At 37.2% G+C, this 14,947-nt stretch overlaps 1 protein-coding gene across 3 annotated transcripts in view; it reads right to left on the bottom strand.

The window, feature by feature from the left end:
• LOC100891059 (histone H2A deubiquitinase MYSM1) overlaps nt 1-14,947 on the bottom strand; it is a 38,092-nt gene that overhangs the window by 19,809 nt on the left and 3,336 nt on the right. For 2 of the 3 annotated variants that reach the window (XM_030996989.1, XM_030996990.1), the window contains exons 2-5: nt 4,485-4,590; nt 3,794-3,882; nt 3,406-3,435; nt 1,802-1,840 (exon numbers count right to left, since the gene is read on the bottom strand). In XM_030996989.1, the coding sequence (XP_030852849.1) occupies nt 1,802-1,840; nt 3,406-3,435; nt 3,794-3,882; nt 4,485-4,590 (264 nt within the window). Of the gene's footprint in view, nt 1-1,801; nt 1,841-3,405; nt 3,436-3,793; nt 3,883-4,484; nt 4,591-6,543; nt 6,665-14,947 lie in introns of those variants that run through there. The other variant, XM_030996991.1, reaches the window with a different exon arrangement.

Here is a 14,947-nt window from a genome sequence, read left to right as displayed (position 1 = left end):
AAGGTATTGTTAGACCCATACACAAATATACACACCACACAATATCGCATAGACTCTACACAATCATGTCGATGCAGCTGTAAGTAGGTATCACAGAAGAGCTACATTGAGTGGGGACACGCAGAGCTCAACCACGCAAATTCTCTCTTTATCAAGGAAGATTTTCATATCATGGAAAAAATAAATATAATAAAATGATATGTCTCTCGAAAGCTCAGGATTCTGTCTTTCATGTCATGTCATTTTCATCAAAATCCATCAATTACTTACGACACAGTTGCTTGTGATTTACCCTCTAATTCGTACTGTGTCACTTCGTTTGTCACTATTTTTATTTGATCGCCGATTTGCATCGCTAGTTTTAGCTCAATGCGCTTGAACGCCATTTGTCTTTGACTTTTAAAAATCCACTGGTCGGAAAGAGCACATCTTAAGCTTTATTTTCATATAAAAAATGATGGGGGTATGTTTCAAAAAGATCGTTAAAAATCAGAGTGAAAAGTTTAAAACAATTTTTCTATATCAGAAAAACATACTTTTAATTCAATTTTGATACGAGAAGAAAGAGAATTTAATGGAGAATACGATCATGTAAATATTAAGAATGACCCCGAGATGGTGCTTGAGCGCAAATCCGATGAATACGGCTATACCCTGACACTATGAACATGACGGACAAAGAAAGCTGACAAAATATACAGTTCCTCAGGTAGACAAAGGAACTTACCTTCACAGCTATTATGTAAAAATGTGTAGAACAGGTGAATATGCATGTAACACCTGTTCTACACATTTTTACAAAATAGCAGTGAAGGGATGTTCCTTTGTCTACCTGGACTTCTTGAAGAGTTTAGACCCATTTTCAAATGCCATTTAAAATTAATTTAAATGGATTTGATGGTCCAAACTTACAGAAATAATTAATCTACATATATACCCCAGATATGCTGAAATTCAGCCCCTCTTGATATACACTCTTAAATCTAGCCATGTTTCAAAACCCATGAAAACTTGTTCCGGCGACGCAAAAATAGCCATTTGTCACACGCATCAAAATGGGCTTCATATAATTATTTGAAAAATTCGACAAAAAAAAATATTTGTCAAAAGAACCTGAAAAAAAATAGGCATGTAGAAATTCATACAGAGAACAGATTTCTTGAAAAGAAAGGTGATTCATCAATTAATTACAAAATTATATCACCTTGAAAATGGCTAATTGTCAGTTATAGCCTAATTACGCAAAATTTGACCATTTTGTCTCTTATGTAAGTGGCCGTATTTTCAAGAGTACTTATTCAAATTTGACAAATGAGGTATCAAAATTCTTCTTTTCATGTGCTCAAAAAGGAAATGGGCAGGGGAAGTGAAATTTAGAAACTTTCAAAAGTTAGCTGTGATACCTACTGTAAGCAATGTTTGACAGTCAGTAGACTTACAATTTGAATTTTTAAATTATTCTTTTTAACATCAGTAAGTTAAAAAAATGTATTTTACTGCTATTTAGGTGTCATCAATTGTCACTAAAGTACCGATTTTCAGTGAAATGAAATAAGTTGAGTTTTGTACAGTGGTGTTTGAAATGTTGAGAATCAAAAGCACAGCTTTTACTACACAGCCAGGATAGTGATGCTCCTATGTGTGAAGAAAACAAGTTCCTGTAAAAGGGTCTCCTAATTAACTCAAGGGCTATCTATCAAGCAAAGGGTTGAATCTATTAACACCTTCAAATCTTGGGTGTAGAGTTCAAACCACTTGATTAAAACCCCTGCTCATTGAACATTAAAAAGATAAAACTTACTTTGGTATGAAGAGTGTCTTTAATCCTTTATTTTTGCACCTGTTAAGAATTAAAATTAGGAAGAAACAAAAATGTGTTATTTTGTTATCACACCTTAACAAATCCATATCAGAGATGCCAACCTCTTGACACAAAAAAAACAGACTGAGTATCCTAAAAAATCAGATTTTGGAGAGAAAAATCAGATTTTCACAAAAACTCGACACTACCAACGGCAGGTTGGCCCCGGGCCAGTAAAATTTCAGAAAAATGTGATACTGGTACGTACGGTCAAGTAAAATGTTTGCTCTTTCATTAAAATTTTGAAAGAAAATTGTAAAGCAAAGTTTTTGTTGGGGTTGCAGGGGTTTACTTGTACATGTTTCTATGCGATCCCGTGGTTTTTATGGGTATTAAAAAAAAAATCATATTTTAAGAGGTGATATCGTATTATCGTATTCCACTCTTATTATCGTACTAAAAACGACTAAATCGTACTGGTTGGCACCTCTGCCATATGCTTAGAACACTGGAAATAAAAGTACTTTGTGTTCAATCAGCTTGCTGGAGTTCAATGTGTGCAGCATTATGCCATATTTTTCACACAACTGTAACTAAATTTTGCCTGCCCCAAATACGATCTGTTGTGACAGTGCACTTGTAAATACTTTATCACCCTAGTCATTTATTTCTTTTACTAATGATGCATGACATAAATACACATGTATTTGAAATAGCACTTCCTCAGGCAAGGTGCCTAGTATAGCACCATCTATTGATATTCACTTGATATTAAACACTCAGAAGGCTACATAGATATGGTTGTGTTGAGGTACAACTAGAATCCCCTTTTTGCCAGAGCATCAAGGAGATTTCAGTCCTAAGGTTGTCATTATGTCAGGCAAAGAGGTTAGTTTTGTTATAATATATATTGAATGTATTTCTACGAATTGTCGAAACATAAAGTGTAATTTAGTGTGTATGTTTTAAGAGATGTTGATGCTAGTATGTAATGTTCCGTCAGACATGCAAGCCCATGCTGTTATGATGTATGTACATTTTACCTTGTATTAAAAACATTGATAACTAGTGAAGATATTGTTAAATACTTTGAAGATTATTATGAGAGTGCTGAAGCACAAAGTAGAGATTTGAAATTTATAATTGTTTAGTTTATTGTTTAAATAAGCTATAGTGAAGTCTAGTTGAGACATTTGTAATTGTGAGTTTGTATTTATGTAAAGCCATAATGCAGATGGACTAGAATAGGAACTGGGGATATTTTAATGAGTTATGAAGATCATGACACAATGTACATTGTTTTATGAGTTTCTCAAAGAGACTGTGTTTATTGCTATATTTATGATGCTATGATGTACTTGTATTTATGATTCTTTATCTGTGATTTATCCACAGTTTTCACAGAATTGGAACGAAACGATTACTCCAATTAAAGAGCTATGAATTCCCGTAGAAGCCTTTGTTTAGACTCTGATTTGTTGTTGACCTCGCTGCAGCCACACGATCATTACCATCAAGTCCATTACTTGATAGGTAATGTATGTCATGCAACTAATATAATGTAATTCAATAATTTCAATTCATATCAAATTCTTAAAACCTACCTCATAATTTTTTTTGTCTGTAAATAAGAGCTGCATTAGTTAGAGGTTAAGGAAATAAAAGCATACATACTGTAGAAGCATACATGTATAATCTGTCAGCTCTGGATGAATGACTGTTCAAGGCCACCTTGGCCAAATTCAACTACAAATTATGTGACTAATGTCTGTGGTGTAGCTCCTAACTTCAACCTTGTACGAATGGGAGTGAGATATTTAAAGGATACTTCAACCTTGTACGAATGGAAGTGAGATATTTAAAGGATACTTTAACCTTGTACGAATGGGAATGAGATATTTAAAGGATACTTCAACCTTGTACGAATGGGAGTGAGATATTTAAAGGATACTTTAACCTTGTACGAATTGGAGTGAGATATTTAAAGGATACTTCTCTTCTTTGATCATCTGATGAATAGTGGCTCTGCTACTTTCATCCATATCATCATGTAGAATCACAGTAGGGATGTGAGAGTTGAACTGAGAAAACAAAAACATATCTAATCCTTGATTATTTCATTAAAAACATCCATAAGGTATGTGTCTTAGTGATGCTTTGGAAATAATTTTGCATTATATTATACTAGAATATAATAATAAGAAAGTAAACCCTCTTTTCTCATGTGAGGTTTGAAATATCCTGAATTTATTTTACTCTATAAAGTGTTTAGAAGAAGCTTTGTAATGAATCTTAGAATAAAAGCTTAGAAGAATGTGTACCCATACATCATCTAAAATGATGAATGGTGGCATATTCAAATGAACAACTGCATAATATGAAAGTGTCATTAGGTTATCAATGTGGTACATATTACTGTTCCATTAAGATTATATATTTGTAATAAAAGGGAAAGAAGGATGTAAGGGCTTCGGAATATATTAAATCTTCTATTTTTTGTAACATCCCTTTTTCCTTTTGTATAAGACCGTTACCTGTGTAAGAACAGGTGAATATGCATGTGGCACCTGTTCTACACATTTGTACATAATAGCAGTGAAGGGATGTTCCTTTGTCTACCTGAGGAACTGTATATTTTGTCCGCTTTCTTTGTCAGTCATATTCATAGTGTTACTAATTTTACCTGTTCATCAAATGTGAGCCATGGATGCTGGGAGAGCTCTGGTGAGAGATGAGAACTAGCAGATGGTAGCTCATTAGGATCCATATCAAGGCCTAATGATGATGGGCTGTACGTAGTATAGACACAATATGAAATAAAAGAACATGATCTCAATAGCAAGTCCTAATGATGATGGGCTGTACGTAGTAAAGACACAATATGAAATAAAAGAACATGATCTCAATAGCAAGGCCTAATGATGATGGGCTGTACGTAGTAAAGACACAATATGAAATATAAGAACATGATCTCAATACCAAGGCCTAATGATGATGGGCTGTACGTAGTAAAGACACAATATGAAATATAAGAACATGATCTCAATAGCAAGGCCTAATGATGATGGGCTGTATGTAGTAAAGACACAATATGAAATAAAAGAACATGATCTCAATACCAAGGCCTAATGATGATGGGCTGTATGTAGTAAAGACACAATATGAAATAAAAGAACATGATCTCAATAGCAAGGCCTAATGATGATGGGCTGTATGTAGTAAAGACACAATATGAAATAAAAGAACATGATCTCAATACCAAGGCCTAATGATGATGGGCTGTATGCAGTAAAGACACAATATGAAATAAAAGAACATGATCTCAATAGCAAGGTGCCTGATCAGGAAAGGGAATTTAATCTTCAAGTTTATTCTCTCAACGGTGAGCTGCCTGTGATCAGGCCACTTTAGCATTCATGATCTCAGCTGCACTATTTTGTAGAAATCAAAATCAAAACCATACATTGTAGCAGTTAAGTGTTAGTGCTATAAATGACTTTTGTAGGAATTAGCATGAATTGGTCCACAGTAAATCATTCATGAGGAGAGGAAAACAATTATTTGACATTAAATTTGCAACTTGGAAACCCAAATTTGAAAATAGCCGAGTAATAATCCTTGAATCAGATCATCTGTCATTTATTGAACATGTATCTAGCATATCAAAGTCTGTGAGATATCAACTGCGGAACCTTGGGTTCATACGAAAATCTCTGACTCAAAAAGCATGCGAACAATTAATCCATGCATTAATCTCATCCCGCTTAGATTTTTGTAATTTTCTATTTGGACTCACAAAACAGCAGCAAGACAGACTGCAATCCCTCCAAAATTCTAGTGCAAGACTCCTTACTTTCACACCAAGAATGTCTTCTATTACGCCTATATTACGCTCTCTTCACTGGCTACCTGTCCAGAAAAGGGTCCACATCAAAATTATGTTACTTGTTTATCGGGCTCTCCATGGAATTTCGCCACAATACATTAAAGACTCACTACACCCCTACAATCCAACTCGTACCTTAAGATCTGGAAGTGATAATTTGCTGCAAATTCCCTGTACCCGTCATTCATGGGGAGACCATGCTTTTTTGCATGCAGCAGCCAAATTATGGAATAAGCTTCCCTCATCACTTCGCTGTATTGCAACATACTCCACCTTTAAAACTTGTCTTAAGACTTACCTATTCCATCTGTAACCCAGTTGAATAAGTTTATTTTACTAAATCCATAATTGATATGTTATTTGTATATACATTTGAAATTAATTAGTTATCACCCTTTAGTCTCATTGGCTGCCCGTATGGGGCCTGTTGGCCTAGATGCTAGAGCTTCCGTGAATAATGTGCTGACTGGGCTAGTCCCTTAAATTGTCAGTGAACGGAGCAGCAGGAGGGCACCGGGCCCCATCGGGCAGAGCTGAGGATTGAAACGAGTTATACAAATATATATATATATATATATATATATTGCAAAAAATTATTGCAAAATTATTTACTTTACTTGTATCAAAGAGAACTGTTGCTGAGCTAGCACCATGAGCGTCCCTGGACGGTGTGTGCGCTCTATAAGTTTACACTATTATTATTATTATTATTATCTGGTAGTCCAAGGCTCAAAATTCACGGGGGGCGACGGGCAATTTGTCCCCTTGACCTACATAATCGCCTCCGTCAGAGTGCTCTCAGGGGGTGATTGCAAAATTAAAAATCGCCCCTGTGGAATTATAAAATAAAGATTACCTTTTCTGTTACAACTTTCACATAATATTGAGTTTCAACTTTCAAACCTCAAACCAATGAAATGGAACTACGGAGGTAAGATTAGCGTGCAGGAGTTCTCGCTCGAATTTTTTGGTGTCTGGAGGCCGCCATATTGTAAACAAATGTATGCTTATTCGCCGCAAGATGGCGCTTTATCTCCCATCTCACCACAACAGAAGCTCCCACTCCAGTGCGGCTGTCAGCAGTGGCTATAACGCACTAGTATTACCGGTGTGCACGCTGCCATTGTACAAAACTCACAGAATTCACCAAAAATCAGTACTTTAGTGACAATACTAACTAGGACATCTTCATACCTCTTTACAAATCTCTGGTATGCCCACATCTTGTTTATATATACAGTATATTGTACGGTATCATAGAATCCCCGTTTCACGGCATATGAAGGCAAGATTGAAGCTGTGCAACGGAGAGCAACAAGAATGATTCCTGGTAGAGTTTATTTAAGAAAATTGACACGAAACAGGTACCGGTAATAAACATAACAACTTTTAACTCATGATCTTTGTTTGGACATTTTATGAATATTTACTTCATTTTGGGTATGTTTTAGTAGGGTATCTCCTAGACCAAAAGGTTCAGTCTCTCTATATCGTCGGTTGTTCCACTGAGACTACGTCTGGCTCCACAAGACCTCCACAAGACCACCGATTATAGAGACTGAATGATCGCCTATGCCATCGTACGTGGAAGATACAGTCTACGGGTATACGATAAGACGATACTGCCCTGACGCTTGTCATAATCACAGCCACAAACAACTACAATTAGAATTTTTAATGAAAACACACATGAAAAACATTCATAAAATACGTAACTTGGACCTCTTCATATGAAATGTTCTTCAAAAAAGTGTTATCTCTTCCACTTGACTGTCTTCAGACTGTGACTATCGTCAGCCATCTTGAATCAAAGTAATGAATATTCATGACAAAGGTTTTGAGTTTCCACCCATTGACCTCATTCATAGACGTGCACGTTTGAGTTCTCGAGTTGTCTGCTTCACATTTGTGCTTGCACTATCCTCGACGCGACGCCCGGTGGTCATCCCTCCTCATATCGTATTTGAATATTCATAAGCCGCCATTTTGATTTCTGTCGGTCAGAAGGCTTAACATGGATCATCGAGAAGTAGGCCAGTAACCAATCATTGGATCGGGGGACCGATCTTGAGCTGATCAGGTGTGATCGGATAATAATTTCTGATCGCCGAGCTGGGATTATTTTGTCATTTGGAGTTGTTGTAGACCATGTTTGTTGATATTTAGTGCCTTTTCATGACTTTGAAATTAATAATATTGGTCTAAGAGGAGAGGCAAAACATGCGGGCCGCCATCTATATTGTTACATAATTCTGCCAATTTTTTTTGCTGACACCGATCACAGACCTGTGCAAGGGTATCACTCCGATCTTCCGATCCATTCAAAGCCCCAACTTACAGGGTTATCGAGAAGCAGCCAAAAGCTTGGCAAGTCCCTTTATTTCATTTTTTCCCTTCAATTTCTTGGGGAGGGTACAAAAGGAACTCTTACCGACAGTCATGATATCTAGAAAATTACTGCAATTGAGGAGAAATGATGCATTTCTCCTCAACTTTGTCATGTTTGTGGGAGGGGCCTAACGACTAAAATCTAGCTGTGATATCTTCCCCACACCTGCACACAGCCTATACTACAGTCATACCGTCTGTGTATGGGGAATGACGACAAATGTCAGTTTTCAAATTATTAAAGAATGACCCATACCAGACGGTTATTTCTGACTAGGTATCTCCACGCCTGAGTTACAGGTCAAATTTTGGATAGATCTAGGCTTCTGAACAAGCGCCCATTTTACTGTGTTGTGTGCGTGTGTGTTGGGTTTTTAACCACTCCAGCAAAGCATAGAGAGTCGATGCTAATGCGTATTGACCTCTAGCACTGCATACTTGCTGTGAGGCAGGTATTATTAGACCTGTACACAAATAACATGTATAATAACAGAGAATCAAGAAATGTTAAAACTTGGTGTAATCAGTATAACCTGAAACAGATAATTGACGATCCTACTCGAGTTACTGAGAGTAGTTCTACATTGTTAGATTTAATTCTAACTAATCGACCAAACAATGTACTTGATAAAAATGTTGTCATTCATGGTCTGAGTGATCATAGACTAGTGTATGTTGTTTGCAAACATGTTAACCCAAAAACTCCAGCCAGGATTATACATACAAGAGCTTATAGACGGTTAAACGTAACGTTATTTTGTGAAGCATTATTAAATGCTAGAATGGAAATTATGGAAGGCAATGATATTGAAATTGAATGGAATAACTGGAATACTAAGTTTGTTGGTATTTGTGATGAATATTGCCCCAAGATTTCTTTGAGGGTTAGGGGTATGAAGACAAAATGGGTCACGCCTGAGTACACTCGATTGTGCTATGATAGAGATGCACTCAGGAAGAAAGCTGAAAATTCAAAGGACCGACGGGATTGGAGTCTTTTCAGATCCTGCCGTAACCATGTCAATAATCTAAGAGTTACATTGAAAAAGTCTTTTTGTCATGAACAAATAGTTCAAAACAAAAGGAACCCTTCAGAACTTTGGAAGATGCTTAAACAAATTGCCCCAACTTCCACCAAAAGTGTTCCCAATACTTTGAACCTTGATGTAAATTGTGTTAATAAGTATTTTACATCTATTGGTAGTCTGCTTGCTGCCAGTCATTCCTATGTTGAACCTGTGATCTTGTCATTATCTCAGAACTCTATTCGATCTGTCTTTGAATTTGATTTGATTTCTGAGGATTTTGTACGAAGAGAATTGCACTCTATTCAGATTAATAAGGCAACTGGCCTAGAAGGGCTTAGTGCACGTCTCCTGAAGTTGGCCACACCCGTTATTTGTACACCTATTATTCACATGTTTAATCTTTCTCTATAAACCAGCCAAATTCCAGCTGACTGGAAGCAGGCACGAGTTACCCGAATTCACAAGGGTGGGGATAGGGACGATGTTAGCAACTATCGTCCCATATCTGTTATACCGTCGATTATGAAAATATTAGAAAAGGCAGTTAACGTGCAACTTCGAGACTATCTGTCAGATAATAATCTCCTAACCCCCCACCAATCTGGATTTAGGAAAGGTTATTCAACCAACACTGTACTTGCATTTTTGAGCAATTATTTGTTGACTAACATGGATAAAGGTAGAATAACTGGAATAGTCTTTCTTGACATACGAAAGGCATTTGACTCTGTTAATCATAAATTATTACTAGATAAGTTAAAACTGTATGGCATTACGGGACAAGCATTGTCATGGTTCGAATCATATCTTGTACACCGGGCACAATGTACCTCCTTGCTAGGTAAAAAATCTGACGTGCTAAAGTTAAAGTCTGGAGTCCCCCAGGGATTCATATTGGGGCCCCTCCTTTTCACTCTTTTCATGAACGATCTTCCATCGGTCATCGAGCACGGTAAAGTGATTATGTATGCAGATGACACTGCCCTTATGTACAGTTCTTCAAATCCAAGGGAAATCGAAACATGTCTTAATCATGATTTGGATTGTGTGAAAAAGTGGTTGGAAAGAAACCAACTTACCCTGAATACGGACAAGACATGCTTCATGATTTTTGGAACACCGCAGAAATTGATGAACTTGCAATACACATCAATCGCAATAAAAGTTTCTAATGTACCAATCACGCAAGTTCAAAGTGTAAAATATCTGGGAGTTTGTCTAGACCAGCACATGACGTGGCAGGATCATGTGAAATACACTTCAAATAAAATTGCATCTAGGTTGGCCCTACTTCGTAGGGTCAGGAAATATCTCACAATTGATAATGCCAAACTACTTGCCAATTCTCTTATCCTTCCTTACTATGACTATTGTAGTGTTTCATGGAGTACTTGTAATAAAAGAACAAAAGATATCTTGATTAAGCAACACAAGCAGATGGCAAGAATTATCCTGAAAATAAATACTTTGATTCCCACATCCGAAATGTTTACTACCCTAAGATGGATTGACATGGAAAAAAGATGGGAGTTCAATAAAAGTAAATTAATGTATGATGTTATGAATAATAGTCCCCCATCATATTTATATGATATGTTCACCCTGTCCGCCCATACTCATAGATACTCAACAAGGAATGCTGACAATTTGGGCGTCATTATTCCAAAAATTAAAACAGAATGTGGAAAACGTGCCTTCTCAGTTGATGGTGCTCTTCAGTGGAATAGCCTACCCCACTCAGTTCGAAATGCCCCGACCAAGGAAACTTTTTGTTCTCTCTATTTTAAGCAGCGATGTTAAAGATAAATTTGCCTTTCTTTACTTATTTCTTTCATGAATATTTACATAAATTTCTCAATATGATAATGTGTTCAAATCTAAACAGATCATTGATAATAATCAGAGTATATTGTTATCGATTTAAAATTGCTCATTGAAATTTATCATTCTTACTACGGCTTTGTTTCATTATTCACTCTTATTCTTTACTCTTTTTTTCTGTTATATGTTGCTATGTATTGATGTTTCCGTGATGTCTATATTGTTCAAGTAGTTTGTTTCTTCATACATGTATATGTTGCATTTGTGTACAGGGCCCCCTGGAAAACAGTACTGCGATTACTGACGGGGCCACCCTGTTTAAATAAAAACGAAATAAATAAATAAATAAATAAATAAATAAACACACCACACAATATTGCATAGACTGCACACAATCATGCCGATGCAGCTGTAAGCAAAGTTTGACAGTCAGTAGACTTACAATTTGAATTTTTAAATTATTCTTTTTTTAAAATTAGTAAGTTGAAAAAAATGGATTTTAAGGCTATTTAGGTGTCATCAATTGTCACTAAAGTAACGATTTCGAGTGAAATCAGTTGAGTTTTGTACAGTGGTGTTTGAAATGTTGAGAATCAAAAGCACAGCTTTTACTAGGGTGTCTGAACGATTTTTCACCATTTTAGTTTGATATTTGAATAAAAAATGTAATCAGAATAATGCATTTCAAATTTCAAGTCTCATCGATGTTTCTATCAAAAGATACAGCCCCTCCAAAACGCTGCAATATTCATATCGATTTGGTCAGAATCAACGAAAAAGACGTACACGCAGAGTTATGTTGTTTTGCTAAATTTAGCCAAACAGCTGTATTGCGCGATATGCAAGCGTATGCATAGCGTACGCATGTTATGGGCAACTTGCAGCTTGAGCCACGTTGTCTCCGCTATATTTGCCATTGATTAGTATGGCTAGCCGTTCGCACAATAAAACCCGGAAGTAAATACACGTTATAGTCAATGGCAATATCGCGGAGACAACGTGCAGCTACACATATTTCATTCACTATAATGTGGGTTTTGTTCGTACGCGGAGATGTGTTACGCGATGTAACCATGGTTTGGACTCAGCGGAGCGCACGCCTCCCTAATTAGCTGATCCAACAAAAAGGGAGTAGGGTATTTTTAAACTGTAATCCTTTGTGATCCCTGGGGGCTAGCGTAAAAATAAACGCATAGATATATTCCTTAGGACTGGGACTACTTATCGATCAGGGCTGCATATCTCAAAAGTGTCAAACCTCAGAGTTAGCCAGGACACAATGTTTAAATCGCTGTTTTCACAAAGATATTTTTAGAATCCGAGATGCAGCCCCTTTGGAAATATGGGGATTCACCTGCTCTTTCATATGACACCTCATTTATTGAGTATCACCTTCAGGATCACAAAGAATAAAGGTTTGAATCTCGATTTGAAAAAAAAAAATTTGACCAATTTTGCATGGTCGCGCAATGCACGTAGACTGCATAGGGATGCGTGCAATCCCTATGGGAAGAATTTTAGCACACAACATCGGGTGCGCGATCAGACACCCTACTTTACTCACACATAGGAGCATCACTATCCTGGCTGTGTAGTAAAAGCTGTGCTTTTGATTCTCAACATTTCAAAAACCACTGTACAAAACTCAACTGATTTCACTCAAAATCGGTACTTTAGTGACAATTGATGACACCAAAATAGCAGTAAAATACATTTTTTAAAACTTATACTGATGTTAAAAAGAATAATTTTAAAATTCAAATTGTAAGTCTAGTGTTAAACTTTGCTTACAGCTGCATCGACATGACTGTGTGCAGTCTATGCAATATTGTGTGGTGTGTATATTTGTTATTTTCAAAAAATTGGATAACAAATATGGCTTTGACTTACGATAGCTTGCTCATTTATATCCTAAATTAATGATTAATCCGAGAAAGTCTCGTAGTTGACATGATTTGTTGTCATCCATCTTGGTTTTAATTAATGAATATTCATTTTTTCTTTTCGAACTTCCAATAGCTACGTACCAGTCAACCCAGTGATATATGAATATTCATAAACCCAATACGAAACGAGTGCACTGATTGGCCATTCACTATGTTTTGGTAGGTTGACCCGGAAATATATCGGCCGGGTGAAGTCACAGATTACTAATTTGAATGGATGAACGGTTCGTTTCACGGTTCAGAGAAAAAAATTGGATAAATCATATAAGTAAGTCCAAAAATTTCACATTTGTATGATAGGTCAATTATTATTATTTAGTGTAAATAGGAGTACAATACATATACTTAATTTATATCTGATTTATAAATCAGAAAATTAGATCTAGAGTAAAGGAGGGGGTAAACGACCAGCTTCAGTTTTCGGCCGATCCGGTGGATGCATGGCAAAATCCCTTTAAAATACATCGCATAATAGCATGTCACATATCCCACACATACCATACCATGCCAGAGTCACTGAAGAACCACATTTACAATGGAAAATATATCCTAAAATATCACATTTTAGCGGTGTAATCGGTGGTCCCGCTACCCAAATCTGAAAAATTGAGTATCTTACGCGTGTATGTAAGAAATATGGGTACCATTAAATGAGCTTTATTTCAAGTATTTTTCAGATTTAGAGCCCGATTTTGTGCTAGTCGCAAGCTCAAAAGTATCTCATCGCATGTATTAAATCAATGCAGCCGGACCCCGCAACGCACGCACGATATGTCTGTCTAATTCAGATTCCAACTTCCGATCACTGCAGTACTAGTCTTCGACCAGGCGAGCACCGGGGAGCTCCAGCGTGGGATACCTGCTCCGCCCGCTTGTGCTATAGATCAGCGCGGAAAGGCACGGCGCACGTGCGCGCTTCCTATTGACTTTGTACATGCGGTCGTAAACTGAATCGCTAGGTCGATAAGTCATTAAGTTGCTCCAAAACAGTGAAAATTGAAATGAATATTGTCATGGCAATTCGTGATTTTTTTCTGGGATTCTTTTTTTGTTTAAATAATAATAATAGACCTATTTGCTTCATGATTTAAACAAGAAAAAAAATAATAAATAGACCTAGATCTAGGCCTTACTTGTTACTTGTAGAGATAATCCCGATGGCAGCTATCATACAGCTAAACTGGGATGTCCGTGCAACGTGCTGGCATAGTGACAGTGCATTAAGTAATTCAAAACAGTGAATGATGTCTATTATTTACAATAAAACGGTGGACGTGCAAGTAAAAACCGAGACGTGGAGTCTACAGTAGCTTGGACCCAACAGGAGGAGGCAACGCTCTGATGATAGGTAGAGCAGCCTCCTGGAAGATGGTCACTGTTGGAGATGTTACTGCAGCAGCTGATAGGTGGTTCCACGTCCAGATGGTGCGAGGATAGAAGGAGTACTAAAAGCTATCAATGGAAGCTGGGGGTACTGCATACTTCAGAGGGTGATCATTTCTGCCCAGATATGTAGCTGGGATAATGTGAGTGGGAAAAGGCATGTTGAGTTGATGATGGTGCATCTTGTAGAACAAAGTGGACTGTGCAAGAAGCCTGCGGTTGTGAAGGGTATCCCATCCCAGTTTGTTGACAAGTGCTGTGACTGATGTTATTCTCCGGTAGTCTTGGTATACAAAACGGGCGGCAGCTCGCTGTACTTTCTCAAGACTTTGTATTGATGTCAGAGTCCGAGGGTTCCAAGCTTCACTGCCATACTCAAGTTGAGGACGAACAAGCATTGTGTAGGCTTTGGATTTGATGTTCTTGGTGCACGGTGATAGAGTTCTGCGTAGGAGGCCAAGGGTTCTATTGCCTTTCTGGGTGGCAAGTTTACATTGGGTGTTCCATTTAAGGTCATGGGTAATCGTGACACCAAGATACTTGTATTGTTTTACTCGAGGAATTGACTCACTTAGTAGGGTGTAGTCCACTGTGACAGGGTGCTTCTTGTTTGTGATTGACAATGTAGCACACTTCTTGATGTTGAATCCCATCAGCCATTTAGTGGACCAGTCTGCAAGAACATGGAGATCTT

Source organism: Strongylocentrotus purpuratus, unplaced genomic scaffold, assembly GCF_000002235.5.
Source record: "Strongylocentrotus purpuratus isolate Spur 01 unplaced genomic scaffold, Spur_5.0 spur5_scaffold_3, whole genome shotgun sequence".
NCBI lineage: Eukaryota > Metazoa > Echinodermata > Echinoidea > Camarodonta > Strongylocentrotidae > Strongylocentrotus > Strongylocentrotus purpuratus.
The sequence above is the reverse complement of the archived record's forward strand: the minus strand, read 5'-3'. Positions and strand labels throughout refer to the sequence as shown.